At 54.5% G+C, this 25,514-nt stretch overlaps 1 protein-coding gene across 1 annotated transcript in view; it reads right to left on the bottom strand.

The window, feature by feature from the left end:
* Positions 1-2,063: 2,063 nt before the first annotated feature.
* SDC3 (syndecan 3) overlaps positions 2,064-25,514 on the bottom strand; it is a 52,467-nt gene continuing 29,016 nt past the window's right edge. Inside the window, exons 2-5 of the mRNA XM_021528376.2 lie at positions 12,736-12,853; positions 11,667-12,289; positions 9,745-10,012; positions 2,064-8,302 (exon numbers count right to left, since the gene is read on the bottom strand). Of these exons, the coding sequence (XP_021384051.2) occupies positions 8,136-8,302; positions 9,745-10,012; positions 11,667-12,289; positions 12,736-12,853 (1,176 nt within the window). The 3' untranslated portion in view covers positions 2,064-8,135. The remainder of the gene's footprint in view (positions 8,303-9,744; positions 10,013-11,666; positions 12,290-12,735; positions 12,854-25,514) is intronic.

Raw genomic sequence — 25,514 nt, 5'->3', positions numbered from 1 at the left:
GGATCGTCCATGGATGCACTGGGATCTCCCATGGCTGCACTGGGATCGTCCATGGCTGCACTGGGATCGTCCATGGCTGCACTGGGATCTCCCATGGCTGCACTGGGATCACCCATGGCTGCACTGGGATCTCCCATGGCTGCACTGGGATCGTCCATGGATGCACTGGGATCATCCATGGATGCACTGGGATCTCCCATGGCTGCACTGGGATCACCCATGGCTGCACTGGGATCTCCCATGGCTGCACTGGGATCTCCCATGGCTGCACTGGGATTGTCCATGGCTGCACTGGGATCTCCCATGGCTGCACTGGGATCTCCCATGGCTGCACTGGGATCGTCCATGGCTGCACTGGGATCGTCCATGGCTGCACTGGGATCGTCCATGGATGCACTGGGATCTCCCATGGCTGCACTGGGATCGTCCATGGCTGCACTGGGATCTCCCATGGCTGCACTGGGATCATCCATGGCTGCACTGGGATCTCCCATGGCTGCACTGGGATCACCCATGGCTGCACTGGGATCTCCCATGGCTGCACTGGGATCATCCATGGCTGCACTGGGATCGTCCATGACTGCACTGGGATCTCCCATGGCTGCACTGGGATTGTCCATGGCTGCACTGGGATCTCCCATGGCTGCACTGGGATTGTCCATGGCTGCACTGGGATCTCCCATGGCTGCACTGGGATCTCCCATGGCTGCACTGGGATCGTCCATGGCTGCACTGGGATCGTCCATGGCTGCACTGGGATCGTCCATGGATGCACTGGGATCTCCCATGGCTGCACTGGGATCTCCCATGGCTGCACTGGGATCGTCCATGGCTGCACTGGGATCGTCCATGGCTGCACTGGGATCGTCCATGGATGCACTGGGATCACCCATGGCTGCACTGGGATCTCCCATGGCTGCACTGGGATCGTCCATGGATGCACTGGGATCATCCATGGATGCACTGGGATCTCCCATGGCTGCACTGGGATCACCCATGGCTGCACTGGGATCTCCCATGGCTGCACTGGGATCTCCCATGGCTGCACTGGGATTGTCCATGGCTGCACTGGGATCTCCCATGGCTGCACTGGGATCTCCCATGGCTGCACTGGGATCGTCCATGGCTGCACTGGGATCGTCCATGGCTGCACTGGGATCGTCCATGGATGCACTGGGATCTCCCATGGCTGCACTGGGATCGTCCATGGCTGCACTGGGATCTCCCATGGCTGCACTGGGATCATCCATGGCTGCACTGGGATCTCCCATGGCTGCACTGGGATCACCCATGGCTGCACTGGGATCTCCCATGGCTGCACTGGGATCATCCATGGCTGCACTGGGATCGTCCATGACTGCACTGGGATCTCCCATGGCTGCACTGGGATTGTCCATGGCTGCACTGGGATCTCCCATGGCTGCACTGGGATTGTCCATGGCTGCACTGGGATCTCCCATGGCTGCACTGGGATCTCCCATGGCTGCACTGGGATCGTCCATGGCTGCACTGGGATCGTCCATGGATGCACTGGGATCGTCCATGGATGCACTGGGATCTCCCATGGCTGCACTGGGATCGTCCATGGCTGCACTGGGATCGTCCATGGCTGCACTGGGATCTCCCATGGCTGCACTGGGATCGTCCATGGATGCACTGGGATCTCCCATGGCTGCACTGGGATCTCCCATGGCTGCACTGGGATCGTCCATGGCTGCACTGGGATCTCCCATGGCTGCACTGGGATCTCCCATGGCTGCACTGGGATCGTCCATGGCTGCACTGGGATCGTCCATGGCTGCACTGGGATCTCCCATGGCTGCACTGGGATCGTCCATGACTGCACTGGGATCTCCCATGGCTGCACTGGGATCGTCCATGGATGCACTGGGATCCTCCATGGCTATGCTGGGATGGACCAGGCTCCTCAGTTGCCATGGAAACCATCCATTAAGCCCACCCCAGTGGGCCCAGGGCCAGGCAGAACCTTCTCCCTCCGCTCCCGGGGCACGACAGAGCCCGGAGCAGCCGGCACCAAGAACTCAGGCCAGGCCCTGGGCAGACAATGTTTAAATGACTTTATTTTTCATCTTTTCCTCATTTTATAAATGGGCACAGCACAGAAATAATTAAAAAAAATAGACAGTACCATTACAGTGCTAGATCCATTGGCAAAGATTATTTTTAGAGTCTTTTCTCTTTTTTTTTTTTGTCATTATTTTTAAAGTTTGGCCATTGAGTAAGAACAAAAACAATAACAAACATTTTCTTTTCCTTTCCTTTTTGAAACAGACACTATGAAGCCATTTCAGTACTAAACTCTAGGAGAGTTATGTACATACAAAAAAAAGTTCTGTTTAAGATATGTCTCCTATTAAAAATATTTACATGCATTTTTTTTCCCTCCCGGATTCATTGAAAACTCCAACATTTGTAGTGTTCCAGATCTTTGTTTTGTTCTCCTGTGGGGATTGGAAATCAGCTCCAAAAAAAAGTGAAGTTGGAATTACTTCAATCTTCTGGAAAGGGAGATTTTTTATTTTATTTTATTTTTGGGATGTTTATCAATGGAATTTTTTTTTGTCTTTTTTAAAATTATTTTATTTTTAATTTATACAAGAAGGTTTGATGTTTATTTACAGGAGGAGCAGTGGGTGACGGTTTATCCTGGAGATGCAGTGGTGAGAGAGGAGGGGAGGATTTTAAAAAGTTTTTCTATCAAACTGCAATGGATTCCTGTTTTTCGGGAGTCTGCTTTGATTGTCAGCTGGGCTGGCGTGATTTCGGCCAGGGGGCCCTGAACAGGGGGAATTCCTGCAGGAAAAATCCCTGGAGCCCTGGAGGTCTTGGGAGAAGCACTGGAATGTGGGGTGTGAAAAAAATCAGGTTTTTTTTTAACCCAAAAATCAAAATGATGGGAAAAATAAACATAGAAATAAAAAGTTTGGATCTGCAGACTGAGGCTCCCCTAAGAGAAGGGGCAGCTGTCGGCACCGGGACTGGGGAGGCTCCGGAGCTTGCGGGGGTTTGGATCCACCCCGGGATCCCATCCCGGACCTGCTCCAGCCCTACAGCGGCAAAGGTCTCCTGATCCCACCCCGGTGATCCCAAACCCCTGAGACCAGGACTGGGATCGGGACTGGGATCGAGGTCCGGACTGGGATCAGGACTGGGATCGGGCTTGGGATCAGGACTGGGATTGGGATCAGAACTGGGATTGGGATCAGGACTGGGATCGGGATTGGGATCAGGACTGGGATTGGGATCAGGACTGGGATCGGGATTGGGATCAGGACTGGGATTGGGATCAGGACTGGGATTGGGATCAGGACTGGGATTGGGATCAGGACTGGGATCGGGATTGGGATCAGGACTGGGATTGGGATCAGGACTGGGATTGGGATCAGGACTGGGATCGAGGTCGGGGTAGGGATCGGGATCAGGACTGGGACTGAGATCAGGACTGGGATCGGGACTGGGATCGAGGTCAGGATTGGGATCGGGATCGGGCTTGGGATCAGGACTGGGACTGAGATCAGGACTGGGATCGGGGAGATGTGAAGGGCAGGGAGGAGAGGGAGGAATAGCAGGAATTGGAGAGGTGGAATCCTGCATCCCTTGGAACAGGGAATGATGAGGAATCCCACATCCTTTGGGACAGGGGATCCTTCATCCCTTGGAAATGGGGCCAAGGCTGAATCCCACATTCCTTGGGACAGGGGCCAAGCGCTGCAGAGCCCAGCACAGGGTGCTGGAGGACAAAGCCTCCTCCTTTTCCTCTTTTTCCTCCTCCTTTTCCTCTTTTTCCTCCTCCTTTTCCTTTTTCCTCCTCCTTTTCCCCCCAGGAGCAGAACCCCCTGGCCCCGTGCCCATCTATACATCTCTACATATACATTAATTACATACACATATTATATACACACAGAGCCCCCAGCCCTGCTCCCACAGCCCCAGGGATCCCAGGGAGCTCATTCCCACCAAACCTCTCTGGATTGAAAGCTCTGAGTTACTTCAGAGCCTGGCAGAAAACCTTGGAGCGGAAAAGTTCATTACAAGGGTGGTTATGGGAGAAAAAGGGAATTTAAAAATCCATTCCAGTTCTCGCCTGGTGGGTTTGTTCCTGCAGAAGGAACTGAGCTGGGGATTCGCAGCAGGGAGAGCTCAGAATGCTGGAGATGAGGCAAAGGAACTCCCAGACAGGGATTGCCAGGGAAGCTGGGGAGGGAGAGGGGAAATTTGAGGTGAAGCAGCCCATCCTGGCAGTCCCCCAGCCCGAGGCATCCCCTTCCCATCCCCTTCCCTGCAGCTGCATCCCCCAGCACGGCTCCTTATGGAGAGGTCCAAAATCAGAGAGGTTTTTGGAGCTAAGGGACAGCTCCATCCCACCAGAGGCACCTGGAGTTTTCATTGAAAGATCCAAGATCAGAGAGGTTTTTGGAGCTAAGGGACAACTCCCAGCCATGCAAAACCCACTGAGAGCTGGGTCCTGCTGCTGCTGGGCCCCTTCCATGTCCTGCCCTTCCCAAACTCCCCATTCCAGCCCTGGTTTGGGCTCTCTGCTCTTCCCTTCCCTTTGGATGTGGCCCAGGAGCTCCTGGCTGTTCTCCTGCTGGATATTCTCCATCATTCTCCTGCGGCAACTCCAGCAGGGAGAGCCCCAAGGCTGGCACAGCTGGCAGAGCAGCCCAACCACCATGCAATTCCAGAAACTCCTAAAATTATCCAGCTGGAAGAGCCAAGGTTCTCCCTGCGGCTCCAGCGCATCACACACACACAGGAACTGGCAGAAAAGAAACGGAAAAACCGTGGAAAAATCCCTTGGGGAGCACAGCTGGAGAAGGACCAGCACATCTGGGCACTGCTCCAGCTGTTTCTGGCTGGGATCACCATGAGGGATGGGAATTTGGGCAGAGGGGACAATGCCAGACTCGGCTTTGGGAAGGGAAGATGCTGGAGATGCTTTCGCTCCCGCTGGAATTCATTTTCCCAAAATCCTGCTCTGGGGGATGGCTTCTCCCATGTGGAGACTCCTCGGCTGTCCCACACCCGTGTTCCCACCAGGAATCCCCGGAAAGCCCCGGAGCAGAGTGGCTGCAGGAGGGAGCAGCTGCCTCCCCCTGCACCAGGCACCGGCCCTCGGGGCTTTGTCCATCCCCGTGGCTCTGCTCACAGAGAAATGTTCATCCGGGATTTCCTGGGCAGATGGACTTCCCCAAAAACCCTGCCCATATTCAGCTCCATCCCAGCTCCTTGGAGGGAGGCACAGGGTCAGAACCAGACTTTCTTTCCCCTTCAAACATCGACTCCAGCAGCCCCGTGGAGCTGAGGTGACACAAGAGGCTGTGGCATCATTACACAACCACAAAAAGTTGGCTCCAAACACAAAAAATTCTCCTGGAGCTCACATCCCTCTCCAGGCGGAGAGCAAAAGCATGGGAGCAGGAGATAAACAATGAATTATTTCATCACTTCTGATTTGCAGTTCACCTTTTTTTATTGTGTTTATCTCGTATTTTAATTACTGCAAAAGTCCTGCCCAGGCTCCTCTCACCCTCCCACCTCCAGCTTGCCTCACTCCCAAAGCTGTGATGGATTTAAGTGCCGGGATTACAACCTAACACCAGCTGAGAGGGACGAGGTTAAGCTTGAGTGAGTAAAAAAATTGTATTATGGAACTTCAGACTATTAAATAGGAGGAAAAAATGGAATGAAGAAGATTAAAGAGGCAGCTCTGAAAAGCAGCATTAAAAAGATTAAGCTGGGAGGGTTTTTTTTAAAGCAAACTCCAAAGATTAAATCCAGGTTTTCCCCTAAGATGGGGATTTTGGGTGGCCTTGGTGACCTTGACTTGTGCCACTCCCCTTTGTGTGATCCCAACAGGGCCAAAATCCTCCAAATCATCAAATCCAGGAGTCCAAACTCCCTCAGGAGCAGCACGAAGCGGCTCTGGGTTGGCACCAGGCTCCTTCTGAGTGTGTTCCCTCCTTTGGAGCATCCTCATCCTTCATCCTCATCCTCCCTCCAGGATGGACACGGAAATGGTCACTCCCAGCACCACCACCCCAAACATCCAACAGGGCCTTCTCCAAGCTCCAATAACCTAAACCACGAGGATTTTGAGGCTGACAGCTCAAAAATGAGGATTTAAAGCTGATCCATGCGGCTCTGTTCCCTATCCCAAAGCAAAGCCAGCTCGTCATTTTGTGTTGCATCCCAGGGAAAAGCAGCCCAAAGCTCCCAGTTCCCAACTCCAAATCTCATGTGAGCATCCCAGTGCGCTGAGAAATTCCAGGGATTTCATTTCTTTCCAACTCTGTGTTACTGTGGGTGTACAGGAGTGGACATATGTATTTATATATATTCAAAATATTCTTCTGGCCTCAAATCCCTTCCACAATGGATCTCCTCTGTCGTGTAACCCCCACCAGGGCTGTAAAACCCTAAATCCACCAACCCCCTCAGGGGCCAAAGTGTCCCTGGCTCTGTGCAGGCTAATTCACAAAGCAATGACTTTTTCCCCCAAATTTTCCCATTTAAATTGTTCCAAGAGCAAATCAAAAGTCTCTGTGGGACCCCATCGAGATCACGACCATTGTGACAACAAAACCCCACAAACAGGGCTCCAGCTAATTAAGAGCCACCTCACTGAAACACCGTAATTGAAATATCTGCATTAATTAATCTGCACCCTGGGCAGCCTCGGAGGGGACACCTGGGTCAGGTTCTCTCCAGCCCTGTGGGTTATGCTGGGATTTAAACACCAGTGAAGGAAAACCATCAGTCCTGGGGATTCAAAAACAAAGGAAAACCATCAATCCTGGGTGTTTCTATTGATTTTGGGATCTTTCCAATGATCCAACCAGCCCTGGGGCTGAGCCGTAGCTCTGCCTCCCCTTCCTCACCTCCGGAGCCACACCCTGAGGGGACAGGGATGGACCCTGCTTGGATCTCCTTCCTTAGGCTGCATCCCACACCTTGCAGAGCTCTGCTATCCCCTCTGGAAGAGCCGGGGAGAGGATTCAGCTCCTCCATTCCCAGCTCCTCCAGGGAATGTCCCGCAGAGCCGAGCTTTAGTGGTCACAGTGAAAACCCAGCCCAAGCCAAGTCCCTTCCTGGCCAAACCCCGCAGCCAGATGTGGATCCAAGAGATTCCAGGGGATGGCCGGATGGCAGCAGCCCGGGATGTCCTGATGCAGCTCCACAAGCTCTCCAGAATGTTGATCCAAAGGGATCATCCCCAGAGTTGGTATTTATTTCCTTTTTTCCCCACTCCAGGAGCGAATCCCAGGTATTCCAGCCCCTTGTGCTTTCCCCAAGGTTCCAGGAGCGTTGGAGAGTCACGTTCTCTCTTCCAGCAGAAGGGGAATCTTGCAGAACAACCAACCCCATTCCAAAAGAAAACCAAAAAATAAAGACGAGACAGAGGGAAGGAAATCTCCTTCCTTTATGGATGGGAAAAAAAAGGGCAATAAATCCAAAGCAAACCCCCTGCGCCCCAGGGCTGGCAGGAGGTCTCTGAATCCCAGAGTCCTGGTGGTGGCGGTGGGAAAAGTCCAGTCAAGCTCCAGGCAGCTCCGTGGGCAGCCCATCCCGTGCTCTCCAGGGCATTCCCGGGCACAGCTGCCCTGGCATCGGCTCCTTGGCATCGGCTCCGTGTCCCGTCCCTCCCGCCAGCAGAAAGGCCAGCGGTGCTTGGTGTCACCTCGGGGTGCTCGGTGTGACCTTGGCAGTGCTCGGTGTCACCTCGGGGTGCTCGATGTGACCTTGGCAGTGCTCGGTGTGACCTCAAAGCTGTTCGGTGTCACCTTGGTGCTGCTCGGTGTCACTGTGGTGCTGCTCAATGTGACCTTGGGGTGCTGGTGTCACCTCGGGGTGCTCCGTGTGACCCTGGTGCTGCTCGCTGTCACCTCAGCAGTGCTCCGTGTGACCCCAGTGCTGCTCCGGGCACCCCGTGCCCCCCATGCCAAGGACGCGTTTCCTCCTTCAGCCGCTGCGGGTTTTGCATTTAAAAATTCACAGTCTGATCCCAAAAAAAGAGAGAGAGGAGGGAGGGGAGAGAGACTGGATGGAGGAGAGGAGGGGAGGTTTGGAGCAGGGAGGGAGGGAGGAAGCGTGAGGCACTCCGGGCTCTCTGTCTACGCGTAGAACTCCTCCTGCTTGTCGGGCTTCTGGTAGGTGACGTTGGCCTGCTTGGGCTCCTCCAGGGTGTAGCTGCCCTCGTCCTTCTTCTTCATGCGGTAGATGAGCAGCATCACCAGGAAGGCGGCGAAAAGGGCGCCCACCACGCCACCCACGATGACCGCTGCAACAACGCAGGGGACACGGCTGTCAGTGCCACCCACGGCTCTCAGTGCCACCCACAGCTGTCAGTGCCACCCACGGCTGTCAGTGCCACCCACGGCTCTCAGTGCCACCCACGGCTCTCAGTGCCACCCACGGCTGTCAGTGCCACCCACGGCTCTCAGTGCCACCCACGGCTCTCAGTGCCACCCACACCTGTCAGTGCCACCCACAGCTCTCAGTGCCACCCACAGCTCTCAGTGCCACCAACAGCTCTCAGTGCCACCCATGGCCATCAGTGCCACCCACGGCTGTCAGTGCCACCCACGGCTCTCAGTGCCACCCATGGCCATCAGTGCCACCCACACCTGTCAGTGCCACCCACGGCTCTCAGTGCCACCCACAGCTGTCAGTGCCACCCACGGCTGTCAGTGCCACCCACAGCTGTCAGTGCCACCCACAGCTCTCAGTGCCACCCACGGCCATCAGTGCCACCCACAGCTCTCAGTGCCACCCACAGCTGTCAGTGCCACCCACACCTGTCAGTGCCACCCACGGCTGTCAGTGCCATCCATGGCCATCAGTGCCACCCACAGCTCTCAGTGCCACCCACAGCTCCCAGTGCCACCCATGGCCATCAGTGCCACCCACAGCTCTCAGTGCCACCCATGGCTGTCAGTGCCACCCACAGCTCTCAGTGCCACCCACGGCTCTCAGTGCCACCCATGGCCATCAGTGCCACCCACGGCTGTCAGTGCCACCCATGGCTCTCAGTGCCACCCACGGCTCTCAGTGCCACCCATGGCCATCAGTGCCACCCACGGCTGTCAGTGCCACCACTCTGGTCCTCAATGTCACCCCATGGCCTTCAGTGTCACCATCAACCGTCAGTGCCACCCCCTGCCCTCAGTGCCACCACCATCCCCAGCCCGGCTTCCAGCAGAGAGTCTGGGGGGATCCTTTGGGATTCCAGCCTGGTTTTGGGCTCTGGAATTCCGGGAGCAGCCTCTCAGCAGGGGCTGGGCCACCGCAGCACATCTTTGTCACATCTCAGCACAAACTGTGGACAACGTTCCCGGCAAAGGCCTGGAGACCCCTGGGACCCCCGCAGAGCCATGGAGCAGTTTTGGGAGGTGGGTGTGGGTTATACCAGGCTCAGCACTACCACTCTTTGTGGAGATCATTCGGGATTCCAGCCTGGTTTTCGGCTTTGGAAGGTTGGGAGCAGCACTGGGTGCTGAGCTATGACCACAGAAAATCTTTGCACTAAAATCTCTTTTTTTTTCCCTGGAAATCCATCTCAGTAGAAGGAAATTGTGAAGAGCTGTCTTGGCAAAGGCATGGAGGCCCCGGGACAGCCCACGGAGCAATTTCAGGAGGTGGGTGTGGGTTATCCCAGGACTGTCCCCTCTCCCAGTTCAGCCCAGCTCCCTGTGCCCCCAAACCTCCAGCCCCACATCTCACCTATCAACACCTCTTTCCTCTCCAGGATGTTTTTCTGGGGCAGCTGAGCAGCCGAGTTGCCTGAGTCTATCGTGTTGTCCATCAGCCCTGTCTCCACGTTCCTGCCGGGCCCCGGCGCCGGCGGCGTCACCACGGCCATCACCTCGTTCCCGAGGTCGGGACGAGTCGTCTCCTCCTCCTCCCGGATCTCGAAGTCCCCGCTGGGGCCGCTGCTGGCCGGGACCTCTGGCTCCTTGTCAGGGGCTGTTGTCACCTCCCCTGGCTCCATCTGGGAGAAAGGACAAGGTGGAGCAGGGGACAAGGACCAAAGGGTGTCCACAGCGAGGACATCGCTGGACTGAGGACAGGGTGGGGGACATGGGGACAACGTTGGGGTGTCCCTTCCCTGTGCCACTGAAGCTGTATCGCAGTGACAACACAACCTTACAACTTGGTCACCAAACGGCTGAGGCCACCGTGGCTGAGCTGGGCCATTCTCTGTCCCCATCCCAGGACCTGTTCCCTGCAGTTCTCCCAAAGAGATCCCATTCCAGACCCTCCACCCTTACAGGAGGGAGGGATTTCTCCAGTATCCCATTCCAGACCCTCCACCCTTACAGGAGGGAGGGATTTCTCCAGTATCACATCCCAGACCCTTCACTGGGCACTGTCCCCAGGGCACAGGTTGGATGCCACCGCTGGAAGGTGACTCACTCCTAACAGGAGGTGACACAACATCCGTGCCACACCAGCACAGCAAAGGGAAGGATCGGATGCTGCTGGATGAGCTCCAGAGGTCCCTTCCCCCTTCCTTTCTCCCCTTCCTGCTGCACAGGGCAGGAGCAGGACGATGGGTCCTGCCACCCAGGCTGCAGGGCTGTCACCCGGGCTGCAGGGCTGCCACCCAGGCTGCAGGGCTGTCACCCGGGCTGCAGGGCTGTCACCCAGGCTGCAGGGCTGTCACCCAGCCCAGCTCCCTGGTGTCCCTGCCCAATTCCCTCGGCAAGGAGGGGATCCCGGCCTCGAGGGCAAGTATTGCCTGGGAATATGATCCATCCCACCCCCTGCATCCCATCCCTGATCCATTCCCTGCCTCCTGCACATCCCCTCGGGACCAAACCTCCTGCACCTTCCCCCTTGTCCCTCGGTGTGTCCGTGCAGCTGGAGCATCCCCGAGCCCGGATCCCTCCCTGCCGGGACAAACGGCTCCTTCCCGCCCGCCTCGGTCACAAAGCAGGATTCGGGATGAGCCGGGATTGGGGATGAGCCGGGAGCTGTCTGGGGCGGGGGTGGGAGCGGTGTCCATGTCCCGCTGCCCCGGGGCCAGCGCACGGCTCAGCGCTTCCCACGAGCGGCCGCGTTTGTGACAGGGATTAATTGAAGGTCAACGAGAGCCCCGAGCGCTCCGAGCGCGCATTTGCGGGCGGAAAAGAGAGAGTAGTTTAGACAAATCACTCCACCTTTCAGTCAAAGCGGCTGCAAAGGGCCCCTGAGGGGCTCTGAGTGCGAGAGGGAGCTGAAATTCCTGCTCAGGACACCCGATGGGCTGGAAATGCACCATCAAGCCTTAATTGAGGAGAGTTTGGGACTCCCGGGAGCTGGGACATGACACCAAACCCGGGGGAAGTCGCTGTGTCCCCGGGATGTGGCACTGCTGCCCTCCTGCCTGGGGAAGCCGCTCTGAAGAAGGCAGTGCAGGGGTCACCGGGCTTGGTGGCACATCCTGGGTGCCCCCAGGAGCCTGAGCCCCTGCCTGGGCTGAACTCCCCCTTTGCCTCCTGCCAGCTCCCCAGACGTTCCGCTCTGAAGAGCCCAGCCTGCCTCGACCTCCCTCAGAGCAAGTGCCGAGGATGGATGGGCACCAAAGGCCTCCCTTGGCCACCACTTGGCTTCCCACGGAGCCCAGGAGCCCCGAGCAGCTGGGAAGGGCTCTGGCCTCCTACCTGGGGAGCCTCTGTGGGCGGCAGCGTGGTGGCCGTGGGTGGCAAGGCCGTGCTTTTCTCGGGGAACTCTGCAGTCCTCGAGGTGCTGGGCTTTGGCAGGGCCCTGGGCTTGGCCGTGCTGGTGGGGACAAGGCGTGCCGTGGCCACCTCTGTTGGCGTGCTGGTTTCGGGGACGGGTGTGGTGGGGGTCTCCAGGGTGGTGGCCCGGGTGGTGGCTGCCTTGGTGGCCAAGGGGGGCAGGAACCTCCGGATGGTGGTGGGCTTGGCCGTGGCCACGGTGGTGCTGCTCGTGGTCGTGGTGGCCTCCGTGGTGGTGGTGGTGGTGGTGGTGGTGGCCATGGTAGTGGTGGTGGTGGCCGTGGTGGTTGGGGGCTCGCTGGCCGTGGTGCTGGTGGTGGTGGCTTTCCAGCTGGGCACCACCGGCGCTTCTGTGGTCCTGGGGATGAGGAAGGTGCTGGTGGCCTGCCCGGGGGTGGTGTCCTGAGGGGTGGGGGATGGCTCCAGGGGCGTTGCCACGGGCTGGGCAGCGGTGACGGGCAGCACGGCCGCCGTGGTGGGCAGCGTCACCAGCGTGTCCGTGGTCAGGCTCACGGCCGTGTCCAGCCCCGGCTCCGGCTCAAAATCTGAAACGGGGACAGGAGGGGAGAGTGAAGCTGCTGCTGCTGCATTTCCCTGGCATGACCCCCAAAATCCGAGAGCACAGCTGGTTCCAGGCTCAGCAGAGATCAAGGCTGTGCCCGTGTGGAAAAGCCAAAGTGGCCAAACCTCTCTCTGGGGTCTGTGGAGAGTCCAGTCCTGCCCAGTAGGGCCAGAGGTTGAACTGGGACATGGAGGCACTGGAGCCCAACTTCAGGGACAGCTCCCATCACTTCTGTCTCAGAGGACAACTCCAGAGATGGATAAAGGGCAATTCCCTCCCTCACATGCCCTCTTCAGCCCTCCAAGCCCACAGCCATCCAGGGACCTTCCCAGGAACATCCCAACCCCACAGCCAGCCAAGAACCTTCCCAGGATCATCCCAACCCCACAGCCAGCCAAGAACCTTCCCAGGAGTCCCTCAGCCACTCACACCCCGAGCCAGAGCCGGAGTAGATGTCATCCAGCTCATCTTCTCCAAAGGGGTCGTCGTCCCCGGAGCCCTCCAGGTCCACGGGCCTCTCGTAGTTCTCATTGCGCCAGCGCTGAGCCTGTGACCGGAGGGACGCGTGAGCGGCTCCAGCCCCAGCCGGGTGACGCCCCAGCCACCCCTCGTGGGTTGAGGCACGGGAAAAGCCAGGCCAAGGCAGCAGCAGCACAAACGGCTTCCAGCTGAACCACCCAGAATCGCAGTGTTCTCCCCCGAAACAGCTCAGAGTGAGCTCACAACGACTCCAGCATTTCCCATGGATAAAAAGGCCTTTTTTTTTTAGGGGAAAACCCAACAATTCGTTATGGAAACTGTAAGAAAAATGCTTGGTTTGGTTCTCCAGCTGGCTGCTGTTCAGCTCGATGATTTCCCTGTGAGTCCTGGCTCCGGTGTGACAGCAACACCTCATCAGCTGCCACAGCTTGGGAAGCCTCGAGAGGAAACAACAGCAGACTTCAAATATTCCCCTGCCTCCCAGAGCTGCGAAAACACGGGGAGCCCTCGCTAGCAGCGCTCTTAAACATCTTGTTTTGCAGATCAAAGTGTCTCCTGTTGGCGTTGCAAGGGAACGCTTTGACACCTCATTACAAGGCAAACAAGGCGGCTTTGATCTGCGAGATCGCATCGGATGTTTCAAGATGTAACGAGCCAGGTTCCAGCTTCAGTTTCAAATCAAGGCCTTGAAGAGTCCCTGTCTCTCTCAGAGCATTTTACCTCCCGAAAACAACTCGGGGTTTCTTTGTTTTCGCTACAGCTTGGAGCAGGAAGGAGTTTTGAACAGCCAGGTGGAGAAATTTGGGACCTGACTCGTGTCTTGCCGCCCCCCCGCCGCCCCTCCACATCCCTTCTCCCATCAGGAGAGAATCCAGCAGCTCGAGAAGGGCAGGGGGAGTTGCGTTTTAAGTGTCTGAGCTGTGTCTGGTCGGATCTGTTCCAGATCTCCCCAGCAGCCACCGGCTGTATCCTGCCTGTCTCCAACACCCCACGTGCTTCCCAAATCTCTGGGAATATTCAGCCTTTGCCCCCCAGCTCGGGGGGCATCCTGGATTCCCAACACCCCCTCACCAGCAGCTCACTGGAATTTGTGATCCAGCAGAATAAATACGCAGGGATTTGGGAATTGCACAGCCCAAAAATACGAGACAGGTCACCAGAACTGATGGGAAGGCAAGGAAAAATGCCAAGGATTGAGGGGTGCAGGAAGAAGCATGGGGAATCAGACTCATTTGCCTCTTGATGTTTTTATACCAGAAGTATCAAGGCTCCCCAAGAAATGAGGAGAGCCCATCGCTTCCCAGCCCACCCCCATTCCCGAGACTGGAATTCTCCCTGTGTGACCTGCAAAGCCTCTCCCTGATGGGAGCCACATGGCCTCACTCCCTTTGTTCCTCCTGAAATTGGAACCAGATGAGGCCATTCCAGAGTCCTGGCTCTGGGCTTGGAGCAGGAAATGGGAAAGGAAGTCCCAGCTTGGCTCAGCAGCCCCCATCTGTGCATCCATGCATCCACCTATCCATCCATCCATCCATCCATCCATCCATCCATCCATCCCTCCATCCATCCATCCATCCATCCATCCATCCATCCATCCATCATCCATCCATCATCCATCCATCCATCTATCCATCATCCATCATCCATCCCCTATCCATCATCCATCAACCATCCATCCATCCATCCATCAACCATCCATCCATCCATCATCCATCCATCCATCCATCATCCATCCATCATCCATCCATCCATCATCCATCCATCCATCCCTCCATCCATCCATCCATCCATCCATCCATCCATCCGTCATCCATCCATCCATCCATCCATCCATCATCCATCATCCATCATCCATACATACATACATACATACATCATCCATCCATCCATCCATCCATCCATCCATCCATCCATCCATCCATCATCCATCACTCCATCATCCATCCATCCCTCCATCCATCCATCCATCATCCATCATCCATCCATCATCCATCCATCCATCCATCCATCCATCATCCATCCACCCATCCATCCATTCATCCATCCATCCATCCATCATCCATCATTCATCCATCCATCCATCCATCCATCATCCATCCATCCACCTTACCCCAAACCCGAGCAAGTCCCAGCCAGGACCAGCACAAACCCCACACCAGCCCCACAGGCAGGACCAGACCTGGGGGACCCCACCTGCAGCACAGCCCCAGCCAAACTCCACAGAGGCTGAAAGATTTGGGAACAATCTCCAGGTGTTCCTGGTGCACAGGGGGTACTTGGGACATTGGGATATTGTTCCTGAAGAAGCCCCCTCACCACTCCATTCCCATGGTGCTGACGTAGCTCTCTCTCCCGGCTGCAGCCCCGACGGTTTGAGGTCAGGCTCGCGCCATAAATCTTGGGAGCAGTCAGGGTTTATTTGGATTTAGTAGTGCTTGGATCGTTAATGCTCTGTGTGCCCCCGGCCGTGCCTGGCTCCCCCTCCCCGGGAATGAGGGACTGCTCCTCTCCTGGGGCTGCTCCCTCCAGGAATGAGGGGCTGCTCCTGGGGCTGCCCCCCAGGAAAAAGGAGCTGCTTCCTCCAGGAATGAGGGGCTGCTTCTGGGGCTGCCCCCCAGGAAAAAGGAGCTGCTCCCTCCAGGAATGAGGGGCTGCTCCTGGGGCTGCTCCCCTCGGGAATAAGGAACTGCTTCCCCCAGGGGTGAGAGCCTGCTTCCCCTGGGAATGAGGGGCTGTTCCCCCAGGAACAAGGGGCTGTTCCCCTGGCCTGACCGGGGTGGGGAGGAGGGAAGGCAGAGTTTGCCAGTCCAGGAAACCACAAATCACTCAGGACAGCAGCTCCCACCTCGCAACCTGGGGCTGCCTCCCCATCCATCCCAGCCCCCATTCCCAGTGCATCCCAGCCCCCATTCCCAATCCATCCCAGCCCCCAGTCCCAATCCATCCCAGCCCCCTCCCCATCCATCACAGCCCCCATTCCCAATTCAGCACAGCCCCCATTCCCAATCCGTCTCAGCCCTAAGCCAAGCCACAGCTGCCTGGATTTGTCCCAAAACAGAAACTTCCTCCAGACTTTATCCCTGCCCCAGCAGGCTCCGTGTGGTCAGACCATGGCTGGAGGGACCCTCGGATGTCCAGATCCATCCTGCAGCCCCTGATCCCCTGGATGGTGGCAGGGAGGGAGGGGGCTGCTGCTCCAGAGAGAAAACCTTTCCCAGGGCACGGATCCCGTGCCAGCCGGGGGCTGGGGGTGCCACACCAGCCATGTCCCCATCTGCCATGGCTGGGATAAGGGACAGGCTTGCAGCATTCCAGGTGCTCCCAGCAGCCCTCGCCAGGTGCTCAATCCAAAACTGGGCCAGGCAGAGAGTTCCCTGGGGCAGGGAGGAAATTCCAGTAATCCCAGCACGCTGCTGGCCCTGCCTCTGTTCCCCCTGTCACCGCTGTCACCCCTTGCCCTGGTGGCACCAGGATGCTGTTTATTAGCCAGCTCCAGCCAAGGGCCAGCAGCTCCCATCCCCGCAATTCCAACCGCCCAGCTGACGGCTCTTGGCAAGGATTCCTTCCCCAGCTCAGCGCTGCCTCATTAGGGAAATTAACCCCGGGATCACGGCAGAGCTGCTGGAGGCGGCGGGATGAGGCTGGGCTGGGGGCCTGCCTCACTTCTGGATAAGGAGTGGGAAGGTTTCCGTGTGCCCAGGGAGGAGCTGGCTGTGCCCAGGACTGTCCTGCCGCCAGGGAACTGCTCCTGGCACATCCCTGAGTCCCATGAGGGACGGGGGGACTGGCGCAGCCCGGCCAGGACCCGGCTCTGGCATCGCCCAGACCCCCAAGAATGGCCCTGTTCCCATCCCGCAGGGACCCAAAGGTCGCAGCTCTGCTGCTATAAAAACAAGCCCTGATGAAGAGCAGACTCCAGGGCAGGGCCAGAAAGTCACATTTCACTGAACGCTCCCTCATTGTGCTCTAAATGACCCCAAATACGCGCCAGACACAAAGGGCTTGGATCTCAGCAGTGACACGGGCTGTCACAGGCAGTGACATCGAGCTCGGATAAGAAGCACATCCCCCACCTCATCCCAGAGGATCCTTTTCCACCTGAAAAGGGGGATGGGCAGGTGATGATTCCCACCCGGACACTCCCTGCCCCCTTCCATGCCTCCAGCCTGGCTGGGATGCCAGGGAACAGCAGCCAAGGGGCCCCGACAGCACAAATCCCACCCAAATCCCACACTGAGAGCCTTGGAAAGCCAGGGAGGGCTCGGAGCCCCTGGCCTGGCAGCATCCGAGCTGAGCAGGGGGTCAGGGAGGCTTCAGCCCCTCTCCATGTCACCACCCAGCATGGCCAGTGTCACCCCCTCCCTCTCCTCTCCCCTTGGCAGCCGGGGTGACACCATTTTACAGGTGAGAAAGGTAAATCTGGGGTAAAGGGTCTCACTCAGCCCCCCCAGGAGCAGATCTCCAGGGGATTTGGGGGCTTAAAAAATGCAGGGCACAGAAGGGACCCTCCAGTCACCTTCATGGTACAAAGACAGCCCTGCAGAACCCTCTGCAGCTCTGACACATCCCGGAGGACAGGGAGTGCCTGGTTCGGAGTTTCCTCAATCCCTTGTACATCCCTCCTTCCCCGGCCAGGGAGGGTCAGGACATTTTAATATTTAGGACATTTTCCACTCCATGGAAGGGCTTTTGCATAGGATTTGGGGGCTTAAAAGAAGTGGAAACCAAGACACAGAAGGGACCCTCCTGTCACCTTCACGTGTGGCACAAGGATGTTCCTACAGACCCCTTTTCATCTCTGAACACATCCCAGGGGACAGGGAGCACCTGGTTTGGAGCTTCCTAAATTCCCTGTACATCCCTCCTTCCACTGGCAGGCTGTTTTATTATTTAGGGCATTTCCACTCCACGGGATTTAAACTCTCTGAATCTGCCCCAAAACAGCTCCCAAAGCACGCTGCCGTGGTAAAAGCTCTCAGTGCCGAGTGCTTGGCCCGGGGAGGAGGGAAACCTGGGAAATCAATCCATCTCCAAGCACCGGGAGAGGCCGGGGAACCTGCCTGGGATGCTCTCAGGCCCCGCTGCGCCGGTCGCCATCGCCACGGTCGCCAGGCAACGCCGCCTCCATGGCGACGCATCCCGCTGGAGCCGCGGGTGGTGTCCTCCAGCCCAAACCCGGGACGGAGGCTCCTTCCCGGGCTGGGGCACTCAGACAGGGGAGCAGAGCGAGAGGAAGCACCCCCAGCCCCTGGGGGAGCCCTCCACATGGGGGGAATCCTGATTTAATTCCAGCATCCATCCATGGATTTTGAGGAAGGTGGGAGCAGCACCCGCAGCTCCAGGAGGGATCTGCTCCAGGTAGGAGGTGACAAGGACACATCCCAGCCCGAGGGTGTCCCCAGCCCTCCTGCCTGCGGGAGAACCTCAGGAGTTCTTTCCTTGAGAGAATCAGAAAGGAAATCAGGATCTGGCTCTGGAATGTTCCTGAGTCTGGGACCCAGGTTTGGGTTGTGCCCGGAGCTTCAGCTGAGGGGACGAGTCCAGGTGGCCAAGTCCTTTCCTAGCCAGGTTCACTGGCAGCATCCACAAGCAGCTCCAGAGTGATGAATTCCAGGAAAACACAGAATTCCAAGGAGCTCAGTCCAAGTCCAGGCAGGCATCCTGAGGAGCCCACCCGTCCCACAGTCCCCAGGACCACAAATGGCTGGAGATGAGGAGGTTCCTGCTATGAGAAGACCTGGAAGGGAGAGCTGGGGATGGAGGGGATTTTACTCCATGATAGGAATCCCTGTGTCCATCCTGCAGCCTCTGGAATATCTGGGATATGGGTTGGAGCTGAGGCAGGGTAAGGGGAGCAGCAGCAGGGACACAGGGAAGCAGCCAGGTCCATATCCCAAAGGGGAAAGAGGGAAAGGAAGATGGAATCAGGGTGAAAGCACCTGGAGAACGGGACAGGGCTGTGCAGGTGACACAAGGATCCATTCCCATCCCACAGATTCCCATCCCTTGGTGCCATGTCCAGGTTCTCATCTCTGCATCCCAGTCCTGCCCATCCCACTTCCAAAATGAACAGCAAAACCAAACACCCAAAATCTCTACCCTTGTTTGGATTCCAGCCCAGAAAAGCTCTCGGTATCCCAAATGCACAGAAGCTCTGGGAACCCCAAACCTGGAGAAGCTCTAGGAATCCCAAATATGGAGGAACCTCTGGGAATCCCAAATCCAGAGAAGTTCTGGGAACCCCAAAGCTGGAGAAGCTCTGGGAATCCCAAATCCAGGGAAGCTCTGGGAAACCCAAATCCCATTCCAGCATCTCCGAGTGCCACGGGGGCACAGGGACAGGATGAGGTGGAAGGAGAGTGGCCCTGCCAGGATGGAGCCAATGGATCAGCAGCACCCCAGGCTGCTCATCCCATGGCAGATCTGGGCACGTTGGAAAGTTTGGAATGACACAGCCAGGGCAGGAATCCATCAGGAGCAGAAAGATTCTTTCTCCAGGAAAACGCTTTTACACTGAGAATATATCATGGAGAAATGTTGATTCTTTGAATATTTTCTATGGGATATTTTCAATTAATCACCCCTCAGAAGTCCTTTCCTGGTCTTTTATACTGAAAACCTCAGTAACTCATCTCAGCAAGAGATTTAGGGATACTATAAACAGCTGGAATAATACGAGCTCCACAAAAATCTGGAATGAAAACATCGTTTCTAAAGTTTAAAAACTCCACGATTCTTTTCCCACTCCAAAACATTGCTGAATTTCCACTCCCTGATCCAAGGCTGGGAGCTAAAAATAAATCTGTTGGAAAGCTGCTCTGGGCAGGAACCTGGGAAAAGACCACCATGGGCCTGAGGACCACCATGGGATTGAGGACCACCAGAGCTGCTCGGGATGGAGATCCCCAAGGCAGAGCCCAGGAGGATGGGCTGGAATTTGGGGTGCAGGATGTTGGAAAAGGGGTGTGGGTGCTCATCCCAGCAGAGATCCCACATCCCAAGATGTGACACGAGCTCAGCCAGCACCAGCCCCTTGTTTCGTGTCCCTTCATTGTTCCTCAGATTAATTAAACCCCCAATTAAGAGCTGCCCAAAGCCCAGCATGTTTGGATTTAATTGGCCACTCATTTTCTACAAGGAAAATAATCATTAACATTGATGGAGGACCTGCAATTATCCCGGATTTGTATGGATTCTCCACTGCCAATGAAAGAAGCCAGGCACATCCTAAAAATGGACATGGAGGCTCCCAAGTTTCATCATCCCTCTGGGAAAACCAGCTCTGTCCATTCCTGCCCCTGCTCCATTCATCCCTGCCCCATCCCTGACCCTGCTCCATCCATTCCCTGTTCCATCCATCCCTGCTCCATCCATTCCCTGCTCCATCCACTTCTGCCCCTGTTCCATCCATTCCTGCCCCCATTCCATCCATCCATTCCCTGTTCCATCCATCCCTGCCCCTGTTCCATCCATCCCTGCCCCCATTCCATCCATTCCTGCCCCCATTCCATCCATCCATTCCCTGTTCCATCCATCCCTGCCCCTGTTCCATCCATTCCTGCCCCCATTCCATCCATTCCTGCCCCTGTTCCATCCATTCCCTGTTCCATCCATCCCTGCCCCTGTTCCATCCATCCATTCCCTGTTCCATCCATCCCTGCCCCTGTTCCATCCATTTCCTGTTCCATCCATTCCTGCCCCCATTCCATCCATCCCTGCCCCTGTTCCATCCAATTCCCTGTTCCATCCATTCCTGCCCCCATTCCATCCATTCCTGCCCCTGCTCCATCCATCCCTGCCCCATCCCTGCCCCTGTTCCATCCATTCCCTGTTCCATCCATCCCTGCCCCCATTCCATCCATCCATTCCCTGTTCCATCCATCCCTGCCCCTGTTCCATCCATTCCCTGTGCCATCCCTGCCTCAGCTCCATCCATTCCTACCCCTCCTCATCCATTCCTGTCCCATTCCATCCATTCCTGCCTGTTCCATCCCTTCCTTCCTCCCCGGCTCTCCCAGCCCCAATCCCAGCTGGAATCCCCCCCCCCTCCTCATTAGGGAATTGTTTTAATTTGCTCTGCTCTGTAATCCTATTGCAGCTTAACGTGCACAACTGTCCCGGGCTTCTCTCACCTCCACCAAGGCTCATTCCAGAGCTCCCTCCGCTTCCCGGAGAGCTCCAAAATGGGAATTTCTTTAGGTCTCTCCTTTTATTTCCCTCCCAGAGTGCTTGGCACAGGGATGGGCATTGCCTGTTAAATCCCGACGGCTCCAGGGTGCTGCAGGTTGCATTTAGGGATTCCCACATTCCCTGTTTTCCTTCCAGCTCCTCCACGAGCCGATGGAATCTGCTCCTGTGCTCCCTGCCCAAGGAGAAGGAGTTTGGCCAAGAAAAACGGGCTTTGATGGGTTTTTAAATTGAATTGTTTGAAATTCAGAGCTCTGAGGGAGCGCATGTGCCCAGGGGGAAAATGAAATCACCGCGTGCCTCAGTTTACCTGCTTGCAAAAGATCTGCAAATAATCCAGGAATAGGGAGTGGCTCCTGTCCCATTCCAGGGGTGCTGGGGACATTTTTTAATAGGGACATCCACGTCCCATCCACGTTTCCCTGCTTTCCCTTTCCCCCAAATATTCCTGGGTTTGGATATGCACCTGCTTCCTTTTCAATTTTTTTTTCAATTTCCTTCTATTTTAAACGTTTATTTTTAATTTTCCATCCCAGGAAAAAGAAAAAAAAAATCTCAAGTTTCAGTTTTAGTCTCCAGAACCTCTTGGCTCTTCCCAGCAATGAGACAGTGAAAAAAAGTTCATTCTCAGCCCTCTTGAGCAGGAAGAAAACCTCAGAAATCTGCACCTGAAAGCCTCAAAACCAGAAACCAAAAAAAACCCCAAAATTCCAGAGCTTTTTAGCCACACCTGACAAGCTCTATGGGAAGGTTTGCACACTCAGAAAAATTTTAAAAATATATATTTTCCCATAAAAAGGAACCTGAGGCAGACAAGCTGTGGGGAAGGACTTGCTGGGGAACAGACTCCTCTCTCCTAATTAATCCCAAAATCATCCCTGAGAGGATTTCGGTGACCTGAATAAATTATTCCCATTTTCAGGACATTTCCATGAACCGCTCCCCTGCCCATCGCCCAGCACAGGAAGGCGAAAAACCACCATTTGGATGTTTTCCTCCATTCCCGAGGCGCGGCTGATCGCTGGGGTGGATCCCTGGAATTCCAGGCTCCCAAATCCAGCAGCACGAGCCCTGCTGGGAGCCGGGAGGGGTTCGGTGGCAGCTGCAGCTCCTGGGAGCGCCCAAATCTCCCGCAGATGGTTGGGCTGATCACAGAGCCGGGGGCACGCCGGGGCACCCGGCGCTCCCGGGGGACAGGAACCATTCCCTCCCCCAGCCTCGCAGCGGGAAGGAGCTTTCTTCCCAGTTGCCACCGCTTTTTGCCCCTTTTTCACCACTTTAGCCCCTTCCCACCTCTTTTTGCCCATTTCCCATCACTTTTTGTCCCTTTCCAACTTTTTTCCCATTTTGCACGACTTTTTGCCCCTTTTCCATTTTTGCCCCTTTCCACCACTTTTTTCCAATTTTCTGCCACTTTTTGCCCATTTTCAGCCACTTTTTCCCATTTTCCACCACTTTCCCCCCATTTTTCGACACTTTTTGCCCATCTCCCATCACTTTTTGTCCCTTTCCAACTTTTTTCCCATTTTGCACGACTTTTTGCCCCTTTTCCAACATTTTTGCCCCTTTCCACCACTTTTTTCCAATTTTCTGCCACTTTTTGCCCATTTTCAGCCACTTTTCCCCATTTTTCACCACTTTTCCCCTATTTTTCGACACTTTTTGCCATTTTCCACCTCTTTTTGCCCATTTTCCAACACTTTATTCCCCTTTCCAAAATTTTGCCCCTTTTTCACCACATTTTTGCCCCCTTTTTGCCACTTTTTGCCCATTTTCTGTCACTTTTTCCCCCTTCCAACTTTTTTCCCATTTTGCACGACTTTTTGCCCCTTTTCCACCATTTTTCCCCTTTCCACCACTTTTTGCCCATTTTCTGACACTTTTTTCCCCTTTCTAACTTTTTTCCCACTTTGTATGACTTTTGCCCATTTTCCACCACTTTTTGCCCATTTTCCACCCCTTTTAGCCACTTACACCTTTTTTGTCCATTTTCCACCATTTTTTCACCTTTCCACCACTTTCTGCTCCTTTTCCACCACTTTTTTGCCCCTTTCCACCACTTTTTGCCCCTTTCCACCATGTTTTCCTTCATTTACATCATTTTTTGCCTCATATCTACCACTTTCCCCCTTTTCCACCACTTTTTGCCTCCTTTCCATGACTTTTTCCCATTTTCCACCACTTTTTGCTCACAGGATCCTGTTTTTTCCCTCCAACAGCTGAGGAAACATCAACACCCAGGAGTTCCATGGAAAAATCCTTTCTCCCAGCTCAGCTTTCCCTTCCAGCCCCAGCAGCAAGAAAAATGGGAAGGAAAACATTGGGAAGAAGCTTCTTTTTGCCCATTTCCAATATTTGTCCCTTTCCCACCATTTTTTCCCATTTTCCAGCACTTTTTGCCCCTTTTCCACCATTTTTGCCCATTTTCTGTCACTTTTTGCCCCTTTACACAACTTTTTCACTTATTTCCACCACTTTATGCCCCTTTTCCATTGCTTTTGCTTCTTTCCACCACTTTTTCAGTTTTTACCATTTTTTTACCCATTTTCCACCACGTTTATCCATTTTCCTCCATTTTTTTGCCTATTTTCCACCATTTTTTCACCTTCCCACCACTTTTCCCCCCTTTTCCACCACTGTTTTGCCTCCTTTCCACCAGTTCTTCCCATTTTCCACCACTTTTTGCCAACAGGATCCCATTTTTCCCCTCCAACAGCCAAGGAAACATCAACACCCAGGAGTTCCATGGAAAAATCCTTTCTCCCAGCTCAGTTTTCCCTTCCCACCCCAGTAGCAGGAAAAAGAGGAAGGAAACCATTGGGAAGGACCTTCTTTTTGCTCGTTTCCAATGTTTGTTCCTTTTCCACCATTTTTTCCCATTTCCTACCACTTTTTGCCCCTTTACCACCATTTTTGCCCCTTTCTACCACTTTTTCCCCTTTCCACCACTTTATGCCCCTTTTCCATCACTTTTTGCCCCTATCCACCACTTTTTTCCTTCATTTCCACCACTTTTTCCCATTTTCCACCACTTTTTGCCTCCCTTCCACCACTTCTTCCCATTTTCCACCACTTTTTGCCCACGGGATCCCGTTTTTTCCCTCCAACAGCCAAGGAAACATCAACACCCAGGAGTTCCATGGAAAAATCCTTTCTCCCAGCTCAGTTTTCCCTTCCCACCGCAGCAGCAGGGAAAGGGGAAGGAAATCCCGGGTCGGGGCTGCTTTGGTGCCTCGGACAGAGCTGCCCTTGTTCTTCCCGGAGCGGGGGAAACCCAACCCCGCTCCCTCCCCGCTCGCGATTCCCGGTTGCTCCGTGTCCCAGCAGCACAAAATTCCTTCAATCCGCATTTTCCAGCTGCAAAATCCACCCTCCAAAGGCGCTCAGGAGCCGGTTGGTGGTTCCCACTCCCCCCGGTGCTCAAATTAATGGGAAAAAATTGAATTTTCTCTTTCTGCTCAGTGCTCAAAGAGGCCTAAACTCAGATTTATCTGCCCTGAGCTGGAATTGTTCAGCTGGAAATGGAATCAAACTCCTTTAATGGCCTCACCTCGCTTTCACACAAAAACTGGGGGTAAATGCAAATGGAAATGAAATTTAAAGGCAAACAAACCAAAGTCAAGAGAAAAATGAACAAAAAAAAAAAAAAGAAAAAAAAAAACACAAAACCATCAAAAAAACCCCAAACAACAAAAAACCACCAGAAGACTTGCAAAAAAAGCCCTAAAGCCCTAAAAAAACCTGAAAGAAAACCACAAAAAAAATCCAAAAAGCAAAATCAATAAAAAATAAAACAAAAATCACAAAAACCCCCCAAAACAAAACCAACAAAAATCCACTAAAAAACCCTTTAAAAAATCCAGCCTCATTTTCATCTTTATTTTCCTATCCCTTTCCTTTTTTTCCCCCCTGAATTTAATTCAGGAAAAGTGAGAATCTCTTTCCCCTTTTCCACCACTTTTCTCTGCTATTCTACCACTTCTCCCTTCCTTTTCCAACAATTTTTGTCCCTTTCCTCCACTTTTTTCTCTTTTTCCACCACTTTTTTCCCTTTTCCACCACATTTTGCCTCCTTTTCACCCTTTTTTTTTTCCTATTTTCCATCCTATTTTGTCCCTATTCTATGACTTTTACCCCCTTTTCCAGCACTATTCCCCCTTTCCACTTTTCCCCCTTTTCCACCCCTTTTTTCCTCCTTTCCACCATTTCCCCCTATTTTCCATCATTTTTGCCACTTTTCCATTACTTTTATCCCCTTTCCCACCACTTTTTTCCCTTTTCCACCCCTTTTTTCCCTTTTCCATCCCTTTTCCCCCTTTTCCACCCCTTTTTTCCTCCTTTCCGCCATTTTCACTATTTTCCATAATTTTTGCCCATTTTCCATGACTTTTCCCCCTTTACCACTACTTTTTTCCCTTTTCCATCACTCTTCCCCCTTTTCCACCATTTTTTTCCTCCTTTCCACCATTTCCCCCTATTTTGCATAATTTTTGCCCATTTTCCATGACTTTTCCCCCTTTACCACTACTTTTTTCCCTTTT

This window comes from Lonchura striata, chromosome 26, assembly GCF_046129695.1.
Source record: "Lonchura striata isolate bLonStr1 chromosome 26, bLonStr1.mat, whole genome shotgun sequence".
NCBI lineage: Eukaryota > Metazoa > Chordata > Aves > Passeriformes > Estrildidae > Lonchura > Lonchura striata.
This window is presented reverse-complemented; position numbering and strand designations above follow the sequence as displayed.